At 40.7% G+C, this 24,258-nt stretch overlaps 1 protein-coding gene across 3 annotated transcripts in view; it reads right to left on the reverse strand.

Moving 5' to 3' along the window:
• Window positions 1–1,859: 1,859 nt before the first annotated feature.
• ENTPD3 (ectonucleoside triphosphate diphosphohydrolase 3) overlaps window positions 1,860–24,258 on the reverse strand; it is a 41,819-nt gene continuing 19,420 nt past the window's right edge. For 2 of the 3 annotated variants that reach the window (XM_025376763.1, XM_025376764.1), the window contains 7 exons: window positions 18,032–18,182; window positions 15,164–15,323; window positions 13,935–14,168; window positions 7,366–7,638; window positions 7,087–7,197; window positions 6,515–6,652; window positions 1,860–3,206 (listed from right to left, as the gene is read on the reverse strand). In XM_025376763.1, coding sequence (XP_025232548.1) covers window positions 2,970–3,206; window positions 6,515–6,652; window positions 7,087–7,197; window positions 7,366–7,638; window positions 13,935–14,168; window positions 15,164–15,323; window positions 18,032–18,182 — 1,304 coding nt within the window. In that variant the 3' untranslated portion in view covers window positions 1,860–2,969. Of the gene's footprint in view, window positions 3,207–5,456; window positions 5,690–6,514; window positions 6,653–7,086; window positions 7,198–7,365; window positions 7,639–13,934; window positions 14,169–15,163; window positions 15,324–18,031; window positions 18,183–24,258 lie in introns of those variants that run through there. The other variant, XM_025376765.1, reaches the window with a different exon arrangement.

Raw genomic sequence — 24,258 nt, forward strand, 5'->3', positions numbered from 1 at the left:
AAGTCACGGTGGGCTCAACTGGGTTCTCTACTTAGGGTCTCAGTAGGCTGAAATCAAGATATGATCTGACCTGGACTCTTATCTGAAGGCTCTGGGTGAAAATATGCTTCCAAGTTCATTCAGGTTGTTGGCAGAATCCAGCTCCTTGCAGCTGCAGGACTGAGGTCTCTGATTTTTTGCTGATGCCAGCCAGGGATTGCTCTTAGTTTCTAGAGGCTGCACTTCGGGCCTTTGCACACGACGCCCTCCATCCTCAAGCTGGCAACTGCACGTGGAATTCTTCTCATGCTTTGAATCTCTGACTTCTTCTTCTGGAGAAAATGCTCTGCCTTTAAAGAGCTCATGTGGTGAGGTTAGGCCTACCTGGATAAGCTCTCCATCTTAAGGTCAACTGATTTGTAATTACATCTGCAAAACCCTTTTGCCATGTGACAATGTAACCACATAATTGGAGTAACACCAGAGGGCGAAGGAGAATTCTGTTCACCACAGTAACAGTGCTAGATATGCTACTTGAACTACAGATTTCACAATGGTCTATCTATAAAAATTCTTGTGTGTGTGTGTGTGTGTGTGTGTGTGTGTGAGAGAGAGAGAGAGAGAGAGAGAGAATCAGAGAGAGAGAGAGAGAGTCTTGCAGTCTTGCTCTGTTACCCAGGCTAGAGTGCAGTGGCATGATCTCGGCTCACTGCAACCTCCACCTCCCAGGCTCAAGCACTCTTCCTACCTCAACCTCCCAAGTAGCTGGAACTCCAAGTGTGCCCACAACTTCTGGCTAATTTTTGTAATTTTTGGAGAGAAGAGGTTTTGCCACGTTTCCCAGGCTGCTCTCGAACTCCTGGGCTCAAACAATCCTGCCTGCCTCAGCTACTCCCAAAAGGCTGAGATTACAGGTGTGAGCTACTGCACCCAGTCAAAAATTCTTCGGTGTGTGTCAGAAAACCTAAAGTACCTCAGCTTATTCTAACTTCCTAAATGAGTTACAAATGTTGACTAGGACTTGCCTTCTTGGAGCTTTGACTCTCTTTCTTGCACAGACAAGTTTTTTTTTCTTGCAAACTCTTGGTGATTTGGATGCTGTTTTTTCCCCACTATCTCTATGGTTTATTGCCCATTCTTAGTCACTCATGGAAACAACCTCAATCAACAAATATGAATAAATACTATGTTCATATCATATGTCCAAATCCAAGATCACACCTAAAAGGCATCAGCTATAATAGGTGTTTTTAGATGTCTGTTGAATGAATGAGGAATGATGCACAATAGGCTTTGCCCTTAAGAAGCCTACTGTCTCTTTTAGAAATAAGCTGTACACATACACCAAGATAAATGACAATATGAGGACTTATGTGGCTGGTTTTGAAAAAGTGGTCCAGGAGATACAGCATAGTATGTGTATGCAAGGAAAGCTTTGTGGAAGACTTACAGGAAGGAACTGGATCTTGAGAAATATACATGATTGCTTCTCAATCAAATATACATGATTGCTTCTCAATCATGTATTGGTGGGAGGATGGGAGGATGATCTAGCAATATAGTAGAGAGGATGGTGTGAGCAAAGGTACAGTTTGGGATAGGAGTAGCCATTCTGGATGAGAAATAAGATTTGAGTGTCAGGTTGTGGCCTCACAGAGGCTTAGAATTTCAAATAAGGTACAGAAGTGCTTGACTCAATAATCTCAAGCAGTCAAAGGTTTATCGAAGTAAAAGCACTTTGAACTCTCTGGAATAAAGGTGATATTAATGAATGGGTTTCTTAATTCACTAGGGAAAAATTTTTCTCTCATAAATATCACCTAGAGTCCTTAGGAGGAAGAGTACCATATGTAAGTTAACACACACACACCCACTGCAAGTCAAAATAAAATAATAGTTCTTTATTCCATATTCAGCTAAGAAACAGCAATATGAAATAATGCTGATTTTTACTTTGTAGCCATTGGATTTGCTGGAGTTCTTTCTCATTCGACTTTGGAGATAAATATTCCTGCAGCTTCCTTTTCTTTCCCCAAAGTCAAGACCTATGACTACTACGCAGAGAGGTCTATGATCTAGGAAAGTAACTGGCTAGTAAATCATAAAGTAGGATGTTCTATGACAACATCAAGTATACTGTGGGAATGGTGACAAAAATATATACACCATGATAACAATGGAAAGGCAGCCCTTTGCTAAACAAAAGCCTAGCAAAGGCAGTAAAATCTGGAATGCAACAATCTTGCTCGGGATAAATGTGTTTTTATGGGAGGGCATAGCAATACAGTGGTGAGATGAGGATGATGACAAACACAAAGGTTGCAATCTAGTGACCAGAGCCCTAAGTGGGAATTCCACTTGGAGAATGGCCTATAGTTTTCTGGGAGACCGTTTTTATGTTTCTGTGCTTCGGGATCCACCTGTATGACAGAAGCCTGGCTGTGGCCACTGCCCTGAGGGAAATAAGTCTTCTCCCCCAGATACTATATTCTACTGATCTGAGGGGGTTCACTGCTTATGAGATTGCTACAAGAAAGTCTTAGTTAAAGACCAATGGGAAAAAAACTATAAAATGAGATATCTGATTGGGCCAAATGCTTAATGGGTATCCTGCCAGGAAGAATACTGAGGGAGGGAAATAGAAACTGAGCCCTGAGGTCAATTCTTCAACATTAAGCTGATACCCTCTCAACTTACTCTTCCTCTGGGGGACTTAAAATAAAGAGCCTGATCTTGGTGGCCTGTCTCTTCTCTGTTCCCCAATAGATCAGCACATGGGTAGTGAGGTCTCTGAAGAGCAATATGCACAGAATAGCCAAGGGACGCCCCAAGAGGTACTGTGGCAGAAATCAGTATTTGAGAGGCACGTGACCTAGGTGTTTGATTTTAGTTAGTTGTATTTCCGGAAGGCAGCCACTTTACCTTTGTTGCCTGGTGCCACCCAGGCTGACTCTAAGCAGCCACTGGACTCCAGGAGCTGCTTTGAAGGCTCAGTCAGAATCCACTGCATGGTCAAAGGCATGCTCGGAGTGCCTCTTTTTTCTGGATGCTGAACACAGGTACGCAAGAAATGCCAGACACAGCAAGGCTGCTGCTGTGAAGAAAGCGAGGGTGCCCACAAAGACAGGTGGTTCTATAGGCAGACGGATCAGAGGGCTTTCAGCTGGGATCTGGTTGGTCAGGCTGAGCATGTAGCCAAGAGACCAGGCTATGCTGCTATTCCCCACCTGTGGAGTAGAGGACAAGGCTCAAGGCTACAATTACATACCAGAGGCATACCACTATCAACCTCACAAATCTCCCATGGGAAATTGTGGCCCAAAGAGGTCAAAGGACTTGCCCAAGTTAAGACACCACACTGTAGCCACAAAGACTTGGGGAATCTCACCTCCAGCACTGCAGAAGAAATAGTCAAAAGAACAAATCCTCACAATCTTGTCATAGCCAAGAGTGAAGAAGGCACAGTTAATAATAGTGAAAGTGTTCCTGTTGTCCAGGAGCACGAGAGTGTTTGTGGCTAGAGAAAGAGGCTAATGAGTGGTTTGCTGATCCCAGGACCAGTTTCTAAGAATAGGAAATCAGCCCAAATGGGAAGCTGACTGTCAATTTCTTCTGGTTGTTCTATCCATTTTTGCTTTACATGTTTTTAGGGTGTTTTATTAGGTGTATAAATGTTTCACCTTTACAATCTTCATAGTGAATTGAACATTTTATCATTATGTTGTAACCCTTGCTGTCTAGAATGAGGCTCTTTGTCTTAAAGACAGCTTTGCCAGATATTAAATAGTTACACCAGCTTTCTTTTGGGTAGTGTTTGATAATTTTAAAAAGTTATCTTTCAATCTTTCCATGTCTTTATGCTTGAATCACGTTTCTCTTATAAATGGCACCTGCTTGATTTCTAAAAATTCAATCTGACATCTGTCTTTTAACTGGTAGGTTTAGTCCATTTATAATTATTGTGATTATTAATATATTTACACTTCTTTCTAATATCTTACTTTTAAATTTTCAATTAGTGCTTATATATATGTATATATTTTTTCTTCTTTCCTGCCTTAAAAATGATATCTGTGGCCAGGCATGGTGGCTCACGCCTATAATCCCAGCACTCTGGGAGGCTGAGGCAGGCGGATCACCTGAGGTCAGGAGTTCAAGACCAGCCTGGCCAACGTGGTGAAACCCTGTCTCTATAAAAATACAAAAATTAGCCAGGCATGATGGTGGGTGCCTGTAATCCCAGTTACTCAGGAGGCTGAGGCAGGAGAATTGCTTGAGCCCAGGAGGCAGAGGCTGCAGTGAGCTGAGATCACGCCATTGCACTCCAGCCTAGGTGACAGAGCGAGACTCCATCTCAAAAAAAAAAAAAAAAAAAGAAAGAAAAAGAAAAAGATATCTCTGTGTTCCCTTTGACAAGAAGAGAATTTGAATTTTAGGTTACTCTTATGTCCCTGTATCTTATAACTCCTTACCACACCCTTATCATGTTGGGTATTTTCTACACTTGAGTCATATGAATGGCTTTTATTTTTATAGTTTTCTTTAGTGTTTGTTTTCTGTTTTTTTAACATCTTTTTTTTTTTTTTTTGAGACGGAGTCTTGTTCTGTTGCCCAGGCTGGAGTGAAATGGTGAGATCTCGGCTTACTGCAACCTCCACCTCCCAGTTTCAAGTGATTCTCCTGCCTCAGCCTCCTGAGTGGCTGGGAGTAAAGGCGCATGCCACCACACCCAGTTAATATTTTGTATTTTTAGTAGAGATATGGTTTTACCATGTTGGCCAGGCTGGTCTTGAACTCCTGACCTCAGGTGATCCACCTGCCTCAGCCTCCCAGAGTGCTGGAATTACAGGTGTGAGCCACAGCACCTGGCCTTTTTAATGTAAATTTTAAGCCACAACATCATTTATTCTTACTTCCAGTATTTTTGTAACATCTCCTGGATTTATTTCTCTTCTTATTTTATTACTTCCATCAAAAATATTTTCAATGTAAGTCTTTGTGCAGCAAATCTTCTTAAGTCTTTTTACACCTTAACATTTTTATTTTTATTTATTTATTTAGAGATGGAGTTTTGCTCTTGTTGCCCAGGCTGGAGTGCAATGGCATGATCTCGGCTCATGGCAACCTCCACCTCCCAGGTTCAAGTGATTCTCCTGCTTCAGCCTCCTGAGTAGCTGGGATTACACGCATGCACCGTCATGCCCGGCGAATTTCGTATTTTTAGTAGAGACAGTGTTTCTCCTTGTTGGTCAGGCTGGTCTCGAACTACCGACCTCAGGTGATCCACCTGCCTCGGCCTCCCAAAGTGCTGGGATTACAGGTGTGAGCCACCGCACCCAGCCTACATCTTCACATTTAATTACTAATTTGGCTGGACATAACATTCTTTATAATTAGAAAAAAGGAACTTTTAACTTAGATACTATATCAACTCAAACTGGCATTCAAATGGAAAGTCATTCTCAATTCTTATAATATACTTTACTGGTAATTAGATTCATTAGAAGCAAAGCTTAGAGAGTACATGCTACCAACAGTCCTTGTGTCTCCAGACATCCTTATTTTTTTGTAGATGACTCAATTTTATTTATGTAAAAGTAGAGAGTCAGAGGCCTAATGCAGGATATTGATTGATTTAATCTAATTATTGCTGAAGCTGGTATTGAACAGGCTGACTCCAGACATCCTTCAGGCTTCATATCAGCTATTCCTGAAATGAGAAAATTCTCTGGAACCTGGGGAACATAGTGCTGGCTGAACATATTCGCAAGGCTGAGCCCTGCCTGAAACAAGGTATGGAGGTCCTTTCACCTGTCACCAGGTGATAGCTGTGATTCCAGCTTTGGACCATTCTGGTCACTTGACCATCATATATATATATGTATGTATTTATAGATATCTATAAATATACATATTTTTAGATATATTAAACCCTGAGCTAAGAATATCTTCCCCATCCCCCAAATCTTTGTCAGTAAATGTAATGACTTCAGGTTCATTCAAAGAGAAAATGTTTATTTAATGCTAATGCAAATCCGTCAGGCTCTAAGGCCTGTATCTTACTCTGACATCTGCATAAAATGGAGAAGAATTAGTTGCTATCCTCTTTTAAAAATGGTTACATTTCAAGCTTCTTTTCAGGATGAAAAGTCTCATATCCTTAATTCATATTTATTTATGAATTCATATTTATTTACGAATTCAACAAACATTTACTAAGCACCTTCTAGGCTCTATCCCTTGTGCTGAGTGCTGGGAATATGAAGATACCAAGACAAGTCTCTGCCCTCCAGGACCTCCTAGTCCATTGGCCCTTGGCCTCCAGTCTTTTCCAGGAGAATGGACACCCATGAGCAACTCCACTAAATTGTCCACGACCTCTTCTGGGAAACTCACAAGGGATCAGTCTGATCAGCTTCCACCCAGTGAGTTTAACTTGTTAATACCCTTTTACCTTCTACATTTGTTCCACACACATACATACAAATCTCTCTGTTGGGAAAAAGAAGAGAAAATGATTTGTGCTTTGACTTACTTCTTTTTCAAAATGTATCTGGGGCCAAGTCTCCTCTGTGAATTTGTAACCATTCACAAACAAGTGGTAGATATAGTTGGCTGAGAAGCAGTAAGAGCGGGCGTATACCTCATCAAATTTGGGGAGCAGGAGTGGGAGCTGAAAGGAGGTTTAAAACATCTTAGAGGCAGGGCAGGCAGGTATGTTTTAAAATGAACACCTTGGGTTAAAAGTCATGTTTTAAAGAATCTTATCATCCATAATTTCATAATAGAAAAGACTTTATAATACAATCATATAATTATGAAGATATCACTATATAATTTCACAATATACAAATCTTTAAACTCATTGAGTGCTTATTATTATATGCCAAATATTGTTCTAACCATTGTGCATGTAGTTATAACATTAATTCACACCACAGGTGTGGGAGTAGATTGGGAGTAGATTCCCTTATTCTTTTTATTTTACAGATGTGATGGAAATAGAAGAGCATAAAGGCTAAATTCAGAATATACACACATAGAATAGATTCTACCATATATATATTTTTTTGTACTGACATTGATACTTTCTCTTTAAATACTGACCTGACTCCAATTCTGTGAGCAGAAATTCCAGGTGCTGGAGTTGAAGGTGTCCAGGGAAAAGCTACCTGAAAGATTTAAAGCACTGGCTGTGTAGTAGAATCCTGCAAAAGCCTGGAAATAAGTAATACAGAAGGAAATTAGTTCTCAGAATGGGTATAATAGAAAGGTTTATGGGTGAGGAATTAGAAGGTGGCTAACAGGTCAGCAGAGGAGAAACAGAAAAGTGAGAAATAAATATTCAACGGGGAAAGAAAGGAATCTTTCAGGTTTTGCTCTTACCACAAATGGCCCTTTAATCTTTGGCTGATAAACCCCATCAAAAGAACACGTTTCTTGATCATGGCAAGCTTTGAAGTCAAATAAGGAAGCCACCTTCTCCTTACACAGAGATGGGTCCCCAGTTCCCTCAAAAGTGATGATATCACTGGGGTTATAACTTTCTGGCCTCTGGTCCACAGTGCACAGGCTATCAAATACATGGCCCATGGTGAAGTTGATGCTATAATCCCGAGGGTAACAGGGATTGGTGAGATGGTTTTTGGTAGGAGAATTCTGTAGGTATAAGAGTAAGGTGTTAGAAACCACGTTTTTTGTGGATAGCCAAGTATCTCCCTTTTGCAAATTCTCTCTATCACTATCCTCCAATGCCAAGAGAAAAACAAAAAATACCATTCTATGTCAGCTTGTCTTTGATCATAGGTTGTCTAGATAATTCAAGTGGGGGTGGGGGGAAAGGGTGTGTGTGTGTGTGTGTGTGTGTGTGTGTGACAATTACCTTGTACCAGGCATAGCGCTAGGCTCTCTCTCACATTATCTGATCCAGCTCTTATGATAGCCCTGTGAACCAGGTTTTATGAACTTCACATGTTGAGAAAATGGATATATTTAATGTATCATTTTAAGTAGAATGTCATCTATCCACCTAGCAAAATAATCCAAAAGGTACAAATAAACATATGAAAGTGAAGTCTCCTTCTCATCCACTTGCAGCCATCAGGCCTCTCTCTGGAAACAATCACTATTGCCAATTTTTGTGTATCCTTCCAAAGATTTGGCATGCACATGCAAATATATTTTTTTCTCCCACGCTTTTCTTTTTTTAAAGCCATAAATGGTAGCACTTTATATACCCCATTGTACCCATTGCTTTTCTCACTTAAAAATGTATCTTTGAGATATTTCCATTCATTGTACTTACAGAGTGGCCTATTTTTTTAGTAGCTGCATAGTATTCCACTGTACAAATAAATCATACTTTATTTAAGGAATATCATCTAGATGAACACTGAGGTCGTTCCCAATCATTTTGCCATTACAAACAAATAGCCTTGTCACATATAAATCTTTTATCCATTGCAATTTATTTGACTTAAAGATTCAGATAGAGACTTGGCTTTACTTTTTCCATATGACTATTCAATCTTTAATCTACTGGTGCAAAATACTCTATTTTATGCTAAAATCCTAAATGTTGTTGATTCAATTTATGAACTCTCTTTTTGAAGGAATTGGATTTGAACTATGTTCAACTTAAGCCACTAAGGCATACTGCTTCCCCTATAGTAAAATCTTTTCTTTTAGCTGGGTGTGATGGCTCACACCTGTAATCCCAGCACTTTAGGAGGCTGAGGCAGGCGGATCATTTGAGATCAGGAGTTTGAGACCAGCCTGGGCAGCATGGTGAAACCCCATCTTTCCTAAAAATACAAAAATTAGCCAGACGTGGTGGCATGCACCTGTAGTCCCAGCTACTCAGGAGGCTGAGGCAGGAGAATCACTTGAACCCGGGAAGTGGAGGTTGCAGCGAACTGAGATTGCACCGTTACACTCCAGCCTGGGTGACAGAGCAAGACTCTGTCTCAAAAAAATTTAAAAAAAATTTTTTTTTAATTAGTTTTTTTTTTTTTTGGTAGAGGTAGGTTCTCCCTATGTTACCCAGGTTGGTCTCAAACTCCTGTGCACAAGAGATTCTCCTGTCTTAGCCTTCCAAAGTGCTAGGATTACAGGTGTGAGCCACTGCACCTGGCCACCCTACAGTAAAATCTTGACTCAGACATTTAGCCCAACCCTTTCATTTTACTAATGAGGAAACTGAGGTACATATTCAAGTAATGCAATTGTTTAACAAAGGTCAGTGACAAGATTCTGCAAAAATCCTATAAAAGCTTAACATTCATCAAATAGAACCCAAATGAGTGTTTTCCAGAAAGATCTTCATTTGACTGAGAAAGAGGCAAACAGGCCCCTTTCTGCCTCTATGGTATGAAAACAATTTATGATTTTCAAAAGCCGTTACATATAATTTATAGCATATCATACTTGGGTCACCCTATAGCTGAAATATTGGTTGAAAGAAAAAAATATCAAATCAATCAATTGGCTATTTAGTATCTACTTCCAAATCTGATTTATACTTTTTTTTCCTTTTCTAGTATAGTCTGAAGGGAGATTTATACTTTTAAAATGATTAAAACTATAAATTATTTCTGGCTTGGTCCAGAGAAGAAACAAGATAACATAAATTATTTCTGACTTAGTACATAGGAAAAACTTAGTAAATATTAGTTCTTTTCTTTTTTGTGTGTCTGAATTTTTGTTGTGGCATTCTTTACATATAATGGGCCAATGTGCCAAGTTCAGGCATTCAGCATTCAACAGTCTTCACCGAGCTTAGTGGCTGAAGGGCACTGTCATGAAAAAGTCAATCAGCGGGTTCGAGGGAGAAAAGTCCACTAGAAAACTATAGCATAATCTGATTTTAGAGTTAAACTGGTTAAAACTGGAAAAAACAGTGATAGAAACTATTCTCGTTAGTGACAGAAAGTTTAAAAAATACACACAAAGAAAATACATTTAACAACAGAGGTACAGAACCAATGATGAAAACTATACATTTTATTGAAGGATACAAGCCAAGAATTAAATAAATGGAAATACACTGTATAATTCTGGATAGAAATTGTTGATGTCACTAATAAGCACATTTTAACCAAATTAATGTATGAATCAATGTAATTACAATCACAATCTCAACAAAAAACTTTCTTTTTTGTTACTGCTTCAAATGACTTTGAAGTTCAAGATAAACATCTGAGAGTAAAAAATAGACTATTGCAGGTAGAACAACATGATATTGGTCCCAAAATAGAACAATGAATGTATCGAACAGAAAATCCAGAAACAGATCCTCATTATCTAAGTACTTATTATTAGAATGTTTTGGAATTCCTGAAGCTTATTTCAAAAAGTCATCACAACATGGGTGGTAATCTGCATGGTTTTAATTTTGTTGGAAGATTACCTATTTGTTCATTTAAATAAAAAAAATACACCTGTCCTTTGAACCTATCCTACAGAAATAAAATCACTGGTTCATAAGGTTATATGGGTAAGAAGGCTTATTATATTATTGTCGTAGCAACAAAACAGGACACAGCCTGATGTCCATGAGGAAGGGAATGATTGATACATTATGGGATATTAAATAGTAAAGAAAATAAGTTAATATACTGACCTGGAAAGTGTAGAAGAACAACATATTAAGCTTTGACCAGTGATGGCATTCAGTAAATGGGATTGGAAGGAGGATCTTTCATTTTGACTTTAACACTCTTTGTATGGCTTTAAATTTTTACAATAAGAATGTACTTTCTTTCATAATCAAATGGTCAATTTCTTTTTCTTTTTAAGTTATGGTACTTGGAATACTATGCTCTCATAAAAATAATATTTTAAAAGGACATTAACAACACAGGAAATTGACCATAATATATGGTTAGGTAAAATAAAAGGTAAATATAAAATTATATATACCATATGAAGCCAAGTTTTTACACTTTCATACATTAAAAAAGTGGAAGAAAATGCAATAGTATGATTAATAGTGGTTAATTCTGTTTTTAAAGAAATCCTGGCCGGGCGCGGTGGCTCAAGCCTGTAATCCCAGCACTTTGGGAGGCCGAGACGGGTGGATCACGAGGTCAGGAGATCGAGACCATCCTGGCTAACATGGTGAAACCCCGTCTCTACTAAAAATATAAAAAACTAGCCGGGCGAGGTGGCGGGCGCCTGTAGTCCCAGCTACTCGGGAGGCTGAGGCCGGAGAATGGCGTGAACCTGGGAGGCGGAGCTTGCAGTGAGCTGAGATCCGGCCACTGCACTCCAGCCTGGGCTACAGAGCAAGACTCCGTCTCAAAAAAAAAAAAAAAAAAAAAGAAATCCTTTATAGTTTTTGGTGTGCATCTTCTAAATGTTTTTCACTGAACATATATTACATTAAAAACAGAAGACAAATTTCTTACTTAAAAATGGAAAGAAAGTGAATACATATTCCTAATATCCAACATGTTGTCAGAATGAGACTTCAGCTCCAAGGTGACTGGAGACTTATTAATATGAAAGTAATTTGCAAAGTACATATCCAGCTATCATTCTCACCACACTACGTAGTTCCTTATATTACAGATGAGGAAACAAGATCCAGACTGATGGAATTTACTCAGTCAGTGTTTACGATGCAATAATTTGTGTGAACCTTCCAAGTCAAGGCTTGGCAATACATATTTGACCTATGAAACTGTTGGTCAGGCAGGTCTTGACATGAATTTGTCAGTAATCCTCATCTCATATGAATCTCTCCTCTTGGATGAGTCAGAAGCCTCTGAGGGCAGAGTCACCCTATCAGGCATCTAGAGGTTACCAGGCAAATTGAAGACATGTGTCCCTGTTCCTGTGAGCTGACTGTGAGAGGATGGGTGCTCACTCCTCCACCCCCAGTGCTGGGCTCACATTTGGAGACTGGCATTCTCAAGCCTAAATCAGACCTCAGAAAGGTAAAGTATTTACTTCTCTTCTGTGGACTGCTGGATATATAGATAATCATTCTTTAGTAAACATTGTATAAGTACAAAAACACACAGACACATGCAGACAGACAGAAACACACATTCCACAGGGCCAGCCAAATTTAGAAGATTAGCCTCTCTGATCCCCACTCACCCTGGAAAAAGGAGGATTTCACCTGAGCTTCCACATTCTACTCCTGCTAGAGTCAGAGCTGGAGCAAAGGACATTAAGCATTGCTAGAAGTAAAAGGAGCTGGAGAAAAGAGGATTTTCTAGAGCTTCTCTCCCAGAAAGAAAGAAGCATGTTGGTTGAACTACTTTGATGAGCAAGTAGGGATGAGTGATGAGTATTGAGACCCCTGATAGGGAGCATTGATTGAGTTACCTGTAGGGCTTGGTTTGGCTGACTGGGGAGGGAAGTGGAAGTTGGGGTGGGAGCCATGGAAGGTGACATAGTTTGGCTTTGCCTCATGTAAAATCGTAATCCCACTGTTGGTGGAGGGGCCTGGTGGGAGGTGATTAGGTCATGGGGGCAGATTTCCTCCTTGCTGTTCTCATGATAGTAAGTGAGTTGTCACGAGATCTGGTTGTTTAAAAGTGTGTGGCGTCTTCCCTCCTGTTCCCGCATGTGAGAAGTGCTTGCTTCCCCTTTGCCTTCTACTATGACTGTAAGTTTCCTGAGGCCTCCCTAGAAGCAGAAACCTGTACAGCCCACAGAACCATGAACCAATTAAACAAGCCTCTTTTCTTTATAAATTACCCAGTTTCAGGTATTTCTTTATAGCAGTGTGAGCACGGATTAGTACAGAAGGGTAGTTGAGGGCTGTCTGCAGGCTTCTCACATCTGTTCTTTCCAGGCAGTGCTCAGACTCTCCTGACAATAAATGTCCCATGCGTGTGTCCCAGGGCCTCAGCCGTTTCAGGGAGGATTGGGGAGAGGTTTGGAGGAGGGGCCAGAAGTGGAAGCTGAGTTCCCACAACCCACCCTGCATGAACACTGGGTAAATGCAGGGGTCTGAAGTTGTGAGTCCTGCTGAAGATGCACTTTTGTGATCCCCCTCAACTCTTCTGCAGGATAGAGTCTGCTCCTGTCTTCAGTTATCAGAGTAGGTTGGAGGAATGTGGGTTAACCTACTGATGTTGTGTCCATTTTGTTCCTAGGCTAATTGGGTTAACCTACTGATGTTGTGTCCATTTTGTTCCTAGGCTAATTCCCCTGCCTTTGAGTCCCGTAAGAAGCCAGAATCTGTGGCTTCTGATTTCCTCATACCCCTCTAGGTAGTCAAGGCCCATCCTCTCAGCCACCTAGCCATGGCTAAGATTGATGTCCCCAGAGCAGTAGCGTTTGGGTCTGGGGTCTCACCTATGGAGTTAGTGCCCTCATGAACACACACTACATAATGTTGAATTTAATATCAGCAACAACTTTCTAGCTGATGCCTGAATTAGCCTTCTGGGCTCTGAAACACTTACCAAATGAATTACTGATCAACATGATGGAATGTGGTTGCTCTAAAGTTCCACCATATAAAGGGTATCAAGCCTGCCTAATATAGACCCATCTAAAAGGAGGCTAAGCCTGGGAAGGCTCTGCCCTCTCCCCCTTCAGCACACATTTCTCTTGTGACCACTAATATTATTTTGTCTACACCCAGGGGAGTCTCAAAAATCTCAGGCTTATTTAGCTCCCGGTTTAAAACTGTTTGTGTCCATAAAGGGATTCCAGGTCTTGAGTCATTTAGAAAACATGTGAAGCTCTGGAAATTCCCTAGACTTCTTACTCAAATTCACTGGGAGTGGGCAACATGAGAGGGAGAGGGAGGGGAAGAAAGAGAGAGAGAGGGGAAAGGGACTTGGACCCCCAGGAGTAAATTGGAAAATGGGGTTATTTCCATCTACCTTTCAATTGAAGTGGAGAGGACAGACTCCAGAAGGCAGGGCATTCTCCCCTCAGCTCAAACCCTCAAGACAACACCTGCCACCCCCTACCCCCGACTCAAGTACCTGCAGGAGCATTGCCAGAAACTTCTTCTCAGCCTCATTCCGGCCATAGCACTGGAAGCTGTGTGTGTAGAGCGTGTACACGTAGCCATACAGGGACACCTGCATGATGTCGCTGGTGTTCAGATCCACCTTCTCTCCTGCCACGAAGGATATTTGGGTGGAGGCACCACCTAAGTCCAGGGCACCCGTGGTTTCCACTCCATGCGGGTGCACCCACATATGCCAAAGGTTCTTCTGCACAGTGGGAAAAGGAAGTGAGAAAGAAAGCCAAAGGCACCATCTCTGTTTGCCCAAAGTTCTCCACCCAAGCCTCGTCTCCTATTACTAAGAAGTAGGACAGAGAGAGCATGTGAGGCCAATTCTCTCCTTTTCTTTCAGAGGTGGTGAATTCACGTGCTTACAAGAGCTGGGCAAGTAACATAGGTAAGTAATAAATGAGTGAAGTAGATTAGGTGTATAACAGGGAGTGGTGGGGTCTGTGGCAAACTGGAGAGTCCATGAATTACACTCTGTTCCCATTACCGGGCAGGAATGTGCATCTACTGTGACCAGTTCCTCCGATTTTTGGGAGGAGTGAGGAGGTCAGAAGAAGCTAGAAGTATGGATTTTTATGTGAAATTTCCCAAATGTTAATTGTTGGTAACTATTTAAAAATTTAAAATACATTTGAAAGGGAACAAAATAGGTCTTGGGCTGGATATGCTCTGAGTAACTCCTGTTTTGTGCCCCCTGTAACATGGCAGTTGTCTCTTGGAGTCAACTTTCCTCTGCACCAAGGGAGCAGGGAGTGCAGGGACTGGACTGTGAGGAGACCTGGGAACACAGAGTGAAGACTTCCTCCTGTCTCTGGGGACTTAGGGATGCAGGGACTGAGGGCTTTGTAAATTTCAAATGGTCATGGAGCCTCTCTGAAGGATTATTCAACTGCCCTCCCAAAGACCCATAGCCTAGTGTTAAATTTAGATCCCACCCCCTTCAATTTCTTACAAGCTAGTAAAGTGATGAGATTCCCTCCCTCCCAAGCATTTAGTCCTATTTATGACCATGTTTTCTCCCCAGCTATATAGGTCTTTCTTAGCTATTGTCTCATAGGTATTTCCCTAATGCATTACATGATAGGAGTGATACAGGACAGATATCCCTAATGGTGTGTACCTCTACTTAGGCTATCACTCACAAGAGATAGGAAAAACAGTAAGATTAAAAACCATGCATTTGTTTCCACACACCTCCAGGAAATTTCCCATTAAATAGTTGGCCGTAATCCATCCATATACCCCTTCCTCTTGCCCAGAAATGATTTGAGCACCCCTAAAGTCAAAGGGCTGGGACTTGAAGTAGCTTTGGATGCTTTCAAGGACTTCATTAGCTGCTGTTTCATTTTGCAACCTATGCAAGGCACAAAACAAACAAGTCTGAGTGCCCAGACAATAGAGTCTTAAAATATATAGTCTCACTCAGGTGAAAATGCAAACTTCCCCATCTCCCTGCTGGTGGGGATGAATGATTTTCCAGATGTGTGCTGTACACCACAATCCCTTTTGCAAGTTGAAGTCTTCTGGGGCAACCGTGAAGGCAGGATCCACTTGTTACCTGTCAAGCTGCCAAGTAGGAAAATTGCTTTCAGTAAAAGTACAATTTGTTCTCCCCACCTATATCATCTGTTCATGTATCAAAAGAGCCTCCTATTTAACTGCCATTGCTCTCTCAGATCAGCAGAGGAAAGGAGATTGATGAAGGCATAAGAGTGGCATAAATAATCTCTTGAAGGCACCATACGAAGGAACCCTCATCTGACAAGAAGGAAGGGGAGCTTAGTAGGAAAGGGGAAAGGAAGAACATTGAGTTTTCAGCTGTTTCTGCTTCAGTCTTTGGGAGGGCTTTAGCATGAAGGGATATGACAGTCATCATGGCTGTCACTGGATTGAAAAACCACTGGTGTGCTGACTCTTAGACAAGTGGCAACACAGCATTCTATTCCTAGTGACAGAATGTTATGGCATCCATCGCTGCCATTTTACGCTATGAAAGAGCTCGCTTGGGAGATTATTTCCTCTTTCATCCGTGGGTTAAGACAGCCAGGGGCACTGGCTGACAATCAGGAAGAAGAAAGAGCAAGGCTATAAGCAGGATCCATTCCAATTCAGTGGCCAGTTATCACTGCTTGGAAAATAATTCAGAGTTTTCCCAGTTTCATCAATTCTCATCCCAGCTAATTCTCATTAATTGTTTTCTTTTCTGTTTTACTTGTCTAGTAATTAAAATATCAGCTAGTTCCTCAGAAGAAATAGATCATCATCAGAAAACAGTTTTACAAGAAAAAGTTAGTACTTAATTTATTCAAAGGAGACATTCACTTTTTCCTAAGGGGTGAGTTTTCTGTTCCGTGGTTTTTGTCATGAGCTGTAAATTGCAGAGCCTTTTAATTATTTCTCACTGAAAGACTGGGGGAGGGAGGGGAAGCAACCAAAAAAAAGTCAGGTTCTTAAGAGCTGTTTGTTTGTTTGTTTGTTTTGTTTTTGTTTTTAGAGTAGTAGAAGTCCACTTAAGTCATAAGGTCAGAGCCAGTTCAACCAAGAAGTTTACATAGGTACAAACACTACTGGTAAAGCAAAGATATTTTAGAGTAACTTCTACAGACATTTAATGGAATTGGACCAGTATTTCTCTCTGATTGTAGTCACTTATCCCATTCATATTGTTGGTATTGCTCAGGTCCTGTGCTGAAACTTGTTACCTGAAGTCAAATCCCAGGGAGGGTAAACAGCATCCTAATATATTCTGAAATGGGAAATTCAGCCTGAAAATGTGGATTGAATAGAGTGAAAGCAGAAGGATTTCACAAACTAAGCCCTAAGCATTCAGTCTCCAAGTTGAAAACTTCATGAGCACATCCTGCAGCTGACTTTTCTATAAGTAGCTCCACACATGTTGTGTTAAGGAAGCATCCACTACAGCAGATGAGGATTTTAGGTCCATGGAATTAAGAGCCTGTAAAGGGGCTGCCTTGCTGTGTTCTCTGAGATTACAAGGTTTCCGTTCCACCCTTGTTGAAAGAACTGTTTTTATAAGAAAGAAAAGGCAAAAGGAAGGAGTTTTTAAGTCATTTCTGTTACACGTAAATGAAATGATTTAGAAATACACTGCAGATTCCAAGAGTGAGCAAAGAAATCTGACTTCTTTCCACATTCAATGTGGTCAACCAGGAAATCAGATTAGAAATGAGAATTATGAGACTATAAGGAAAAGGCCCAGTCTAACGGAGAGCACGTCATGATTTCTTTTCATTATCATGTTAAAGGAGCTCTGTTTGTTCTTTTTTTATTTTCTTAATACTCCGACATAGATAATTTTGCATGCTTGGAATCATAAAGTGCCTTTGAAGCAGAATAAGTGATGTCTTCTTGTGATAAAACCTTATTCCAACACTTGGAGTAGCCTCTACTCTGAGTAGATTTAAGTTTGATGTTTATTTTTGGAAACTGTTTTTTTTAAATTTCAAGGTCAAGGAAATGCTATAATGGAGAAAAAAGAGAAAAGACATTCAAAAACATGCAACTGGGCCAAAAGCCATGACTACAAATTTAGAAGTAACTAATTGAGTGAGTGAAATGAGATGCTTGTTTCATAACAACTGCAAAAGCTTTGACTGATTTGAGGTGCAGACATGCCATTGTTTTAAAGCAGATTTCAGTGGTATTTTGTACACAAGCAGAAGCTACATAGCTATGGGTTGTACTTACTACCAAACTTAGCTGGTTGTCCACAGGTGTCAAAATACCAAGTGTCAAAACAGCTACTTTTCCAAAGCAGTAGAGTTATATCCCATGAGCGGATTTCATATTACCTCTCTCTTTTTCAAAGTTCCCAGTAAAATCACCAAGTGAGAGGGAAACAATTTTAGAACTGTTTCTTTCTGGGTATTAAAATAAAGACTAAAAGTTTCCCAATCTTTAAAGCCCAAATTTATGGCAGAATATGGCTTCTTTTTGGGGGGCGAGGGTTGTTCCCAGAAATAGACTTACATTCTTGGCAAGGTTCAACACATTCTTGGTTATTTTGGTCAAATGGGCCCCTTTGTGCCACTTAGCCTTTACCTCAGCAAGCGCATCCCAGCTGTGGCTCCCAGGTGAATGGGGGTGGAGCCGTGGAGGTGAAATGGAACCTGCCCCTTGACTTTTTGCATACAATCCTCAAAGGCTTTGGGGACATCTTGGGGGTTATTTCCATAGCTGGAGATTCCAGAGCCTGAAAAGCAAGCAGTCAGCATCTGTCAGCATTTCCAGGAACCAACAGCGGTAATACAACCTTTAAATAAAAAACAGACTGGCTTTGAAAATTATTGGGGTTTGGTAGGGGGTTGAAAACAGCTGGATGTGGTAAGTCCTATATGGTCACACTGATCAGTCTACTTGCAACCTCTAAAGGAATGAATTACAATTGTGAAAAAAGTAAGCCAGGGCCTACTTTTAAAAAATGTTTTCGGCCGGGCGCGGTGGCTCAAGCCTGTAATCCCAGCACTTTGGGAGGCCGAGACGGGCGGATCACGAGGTCAGGAGATCGAGACCACCCTGGCTAACACCGTGAAACACCGTCTCTACTAAAGAATACAAAAAACTAGCCGGGCGAGGTGGCGGGCGCCTGTAGTCCCAGCTACTCGGGAGGCTGAGGCAGGAGAATGGCGTAAACCCGGGAGGCGGAGCTTGCAGTGAGCTGAGATCCGGCCACTGCACTCCAGCCTGGGCGACAGAGCCAGACTCCGTTTCAGAAAAAAAAAAAATGTTTTCATTATAAAAATTTCAAATATAAGTAAAAGTAGAGAGAATAGTATATTGAAACTCATGCATCTATCTCCCAGCTTCAACAATAATCGACTCTTATTTCATCTGTACAGTCTTCCACTTGTTCCCCACCAAGCAAACTGCAGATGTGTCATTTAATTCCCATATTTCAGTGTGTATCACAAAAAGTAAAAATTCTTTGAAAAAGCCCTAACTACAGTTGAATTATTATACCTGTACAAATTAAAAATAATTTTTCTTTTCTTTTTTTTTTCTTTTTTTTCTCTCTTTTTTTTTTTTTTTTTTTTTTTGAGGCAGTCTTGCTCTGTCGCCCAGGCTGGATTGCAGTGGCATGATCTCGGCTCACTACAACCTCCACCTCTCAGGTTCAAGTGATTCTCCTGCCTCAGTTTCCTGAGTACCTGGGATTACAGGTGTGCACCACCACACCTGGCTAATTTTTTTTTTTTTTTTTTTTTTGTAGAGACACGGTTTCACCATGCTGCCCAGGCTGGTCTTGAACTCCTGACCTCAGGTGATCCACCTGCCTCGACCTCCCACAGTGCTGGGATTACAGGCGTGAGCCACTATGCCTGGCCAAAAAAATAATTTCTTAATATCATGAACTATCTAGTCATGGTTCACATTGCCTCCATATCCATTCTCATTCTCATCCTCTCTGTCTCTTTCTCTTCCTCCTCCTCCTCTTCCTCCCTCCTTCTTACTCCATCCACCACCCTTTCCTCATTTGTATGAGTCAGGATCCCAATAAATTCCGTACAGTGCAATCTTAAGTCTCTTTCTGTCTATTGGTTCTGCCTTCCCTTTCTATTTTTCCTCCTAATTATTAAAAGTTTTTATTGCAATTTCTCTGTCCTGAAGAATTTCCACAGTCTTGAGTTTGTCGATTGTACCCTCATAATTCAATGAACATCTTTCTTGGTCCTTTGTATTTCTATAAATTGTTAATTGAATGTAGAGGCTTGATCAGATCAGGTTTGAATTTTTAAAAAAATATATAGGGATTAGTGTGGACTTATAATAGGAGGCACAGTGTCTGGTTGTCTCTCTTTTTGTGCTGTTAGCATTATCAATGAAAATGGCTTAGATCCATTATTTCATTAGGGGTTGCAAATGGTGATATCTTCTTTTTTTTTTCTGAGATGGAGTCTCGCTCCATCACCCAGGCTGGAGTGCAGTGGTGTGATCTTGGCTCACTACAACCTCCGTCTTCCAGATTCAAGCGATTCTTGTGCCTCAGCCTCCCAAGTAGTTGGGATTACAAGCGCATGCCACCTTGCCTGGCTAATTTTTGTATTTTTTGTAAAGACAGAGTTTCGCCATGTTGGCCAGGCTGGTCTCGAACTCCTGGCCTCAAGTGATCCACCTTCCTCGGCCTTCCAAATTGCTGGGATTATGGGTGTGAGACACCATGCCTGGCCTGTTGCATTTTACTTTTGAGTTTTAGGAATTACTTTTTAAAAAGCGATATTGTTTTATAGTTATTAAAATAATTACATAGTTCTAACATCAGATCTACAAAACTAGGTATATTCAGAGACATCTAGATTCTCTCCTTGTCTCCTCTTCCTGTAAGTAGTTTCTTTTTTAAAAAAAGTTTAACCAATGTTTGTTTAAAATAAGCAAGTACATATATTTTTAATCACCCCAACTTCTAGATAAATGGTAATTTACTATATATACCTTTCTCCACTTTTTTTTTTTTTGCATTCAACAATACTTCCTAGTAGCCACTCCATAGCAGTATATAAATATTCTTCATTTCTTTTTACAGTTGCATTGCATGCCATTGCATGAACGTAACTTAATTTGTTCTCCCAGTCCAGGCTCTGAGTTTAAATAAGTCCTACTTGAAGGAAGACTAAGTATAGGACAGACAAGGAAGATGGAGGGAATATGGTCCCTCTGGAAACTTCCTTCTTTGGAATTGGTAGAGCCACTGCCTCCTTCAACGGCCCTTTCTTAACCTTTCCCACCCATCTTCTAACTACCACAAACCAATAAAAAAACCCTGAGCTCTCTAATTACAAGTTTTACTTGGATGTGTCCATTAAGATGCACAGACATGTGGATTTCATCGACAGTGCCAGAGAAGCAAAGACAGGCTTTCCCAACCTTGGCCAAGGAGAGAGCCTCTAATGTAATCTTCTCTCCTGGGGGAATGACCTCCTACAACAGACAAATGACAGCACCATAAGCCCTGGGCTTGATGAGCTTGGTGGCTTGATCTCAGGAGTTCAGAACTGAAGTAGCTGTAAGAAACACTAATGACAACAATTAAATAAATATATATATATATTTTTGTGTGTGTGTGTGTGTGTGTATATATATATATTTTTTTTTGAGACGGAATTTTTTGCTCTTGTCACCCAGGCTAGAGTGCAATGGCATCATCTTGGCTCACTGCAACCTCCACCTCCCAGGTTCAAGTGATTCTCCTGCCTCAGCCTCCCAAGTAGCTGGGGCTACAGGTATGCAACAACAGACTCGGCTAATTTTGTATTTTTAGGAGAGACGGAGTTTCACCATGTTGGCCAGGCTGGTCTCAAACTCCTGACTTCAGTTGATCTGCTTGGCCTCCTGAAGTGCTGGGATTATAGGAGTGAGCCATTGCACCCAGCCTGTATGAATAATTTTTAATACAAAAATATATTAATCCTAAAAAAAGAATTATTTTCCCCTCTGGTGTGAAGGATTATGGATGATCTTACTTCCTTTTCTACTTTTAGATGAAGATGAGGTCTTGCTATGTTGCCCAGGCTGGTCTCAAACTCCTAAGCTCAAGTGATCCTTCTGCCTCAGCCTCCTGAGTAGCTGGGAATATAGGTGCACACCATTGTGCCTGGTTCCATTTTATTTACCTATGTTTTCTGATTTTCACACAATGAAAATATATTATTTTGTAATTAGAAAGTTATTTTTAAAAAGACACAACTCTCTCAGTAAATAAAATGTCAGATTAAGCTCTCAGGCATATTCTTATGTGACAGGTTATTTAACAGGGTTTTCTTTCCACAATGCCAATAAAAACAACAAAACTGTGCTGAACATCACAGGTAAGTGTTCACGTTCCTCATAATTCTTTTCTGTGAAACTAGTAAAATGAATCCCCATACACTGATCATTCAGCTTCAACAGTTAATCAATACACAGCCCACCTTATTTTCATCTATATGCTTTCTTTTTTCCATCTCTATGAATTATTGTAAAGAAAATCCCAGGCATTATATTAATTCATCTGCAAACACATTAGTATATGTTTTGAAGAGGGAAGGACTCTGAAAAGTATAACCATGATACCTAAGAAAAAAATCACTCCTAAAAAAGTTCTTAATATTAAAGACACATCAGTGTTCAAATTTCCCAGAATAACTAACATTTTCTTTATAGTGTGATGCAGAAACCGAAGTCCATACCTTGTATGTGCATTTGGATGTTTTTTAAGATTCTTTATTCTGTAACAGTTTTCATGACCCCTTTTTTCTTGCCATTTATTTATTAAAGAAATAATTTTTTTTTTTTTTTTTTTTTTTTTTTTTTTGAGGCGGAGTCTTCACTCTGTCGCCCAGGCTGGAGTGCAGTGGCACCATCTCGGCTCACTGCAAGCTCCGCCTCCCGGGTTCGCGCCATTCTCCTGCCTCAGCCTCCCGAGTAGCTGGGACTACAGGCGCCCGCCACCGCGCCCGGCTAATTTTTTGTATTTTAGTAGAGACGGGGTTTCACCGTGTTAGCCAGGATGGTCTTGATCTCCTGACCTCGTGATCCGCCCGCCTCGGCCTCCCAAAGTGCAGGGATTACAGGCGTGAGCCACCGCGCCCGGCCTAAAGAAATAATTTTAATGGAGTAGCTCTCTCATTTTGGATTTTGCTGATTGGATCTGTGAGGTGTCATTGAACATGTTCCTTTATCTCCTGTGTTTTTTATAAACTGGGAGTTAATTTCTAGAAATGTGATCAGATTCAGGTTTGATTTTTTGGCAAGAGCACTTCCTAGGTGTGCTAGGTTTTTCTTGCTGTACATCACCACACTGGGGGCATATCATGTCTGTCTAACTTCTTAGGTTAGAAGCTCCCCATCACTTTTTACCTAATTGTGCACTTCCTCTTTCTTCAAATACCTTGGATTTGGGTTCTGAACTTCTTCTCCCCTTACTGGCTGCCATTCCTCCTAAGTTCATTTGCTGGATCCTCCTCCTCTTCCCAGTCTCTCAGTACTGGAGTGTGTAAGGCTAAGTCCTCAGATCTCTTTTCTTTAGTATCTACTCACTCCCTAGATGAGCTGGGGCTGGATATCATCTGTATTATGATGACCCTCAGCTTTATTTCTTCAACCTCCTCCTCCCCTGACTCCTGACTTGCCTATCTGACAACCACACAGCACTATATAGATCAGGAGTGAGCAATGTATTTGACTCAATACCTGTTTTTGTATGGATTGCGAGTGAAGAATAATTTTTACATTTTCAAGTAGTTGGAAAAAAATCAAATGAAGAACAGCATTTCATGACATGAAAATTATAAGAAATTAAAATGTCAGTGTCCATAAGTAAAGTTTTTTTTTTTTTTGAAATACAAACATGCTAATTCATCTACACATTGTCTATGGCTGTTTTCATGCTAAAGGGGCAGAGTTGAGCAGTTATGACAGAGACCATATGGCTCACAAGTCTAAAATATTTATCGTCTAACTCTTTACAGAAAAAAGTTTGCTGTCCCCTGACTCACATGATTTATAGCCATCTCCAACTTAATATGCCCAAAACCAAACTCTTTAAGTCTTGCCCTGCCCCCAGTATGCTCCATTCCCAGTGTTCCCCAATCTCAGTAAATGGTGTTGTGATGCACACAGTTGCTCATATCCAAACTCTTGCTCATGTATTATCAACTCAGATGCCTCACATCAAGTCCATCATAAAATCATGTTGGTCCTACCTTCAAAATACCTTGCAAATCTAAGCACTTCTCACCCCCTTCCCCAGAACCTCGTAAACCAAGGTTTCTCAACCTTGGTGCTACTGACATTTTGGGGTAGATAATTCTTTGTTGTGGAGGCTGTTCTGTGCATTGTACAATGCTTAGAACATTGTAGAATGGCAAGGAAAAAGGCCAAGCATGGAAGCTGCTCAGTATTTTCTAGGAAAAGCCAAGGGGCCAGTGTGGCTGGAAGAAAGATGAGAAATGTCCTCTATGCACCACGGACCCAGTCATGACAATCAGAAAGATCTCCAGACATTGCAAAATGTTTCCTGGGAGACAAATTCACCTTGTGTTGAGAAGCACTAGTCAAGGACAAATTGACCATCACCTAATCTCTCACCCATACTGATTTAACAGCACTTAACTGGTGTCCTTGCTTCCAATCTTAGCCCCTGACTACGTGTTCTATATCAACTGAGCGATCCGTTAAAAACCCAGAAGTCATATCATATTAGTTCCCTGGTTAGAATCTTCTAATGGCTTCCCAATATACTTTGAAGAAACTTCATCTGAGTCACAGTCAAACCCTTATGACACCTCAAGGCC

The sequence above is a fragment of the Theropithecus gelada genome, chromosome 2 (assembly GCF_003255815.1).
Source record: "Theropithecus gelada isolate Dixy chromosome 2, Tgel_1.0, whole genome shotgun sequence".
Lineage (NCBI taxonomy): Eukaryota > Metazoa > Chordata > Mammalia > Primates > Cercopithecidae > Theropithecus > Theropithecus gelada.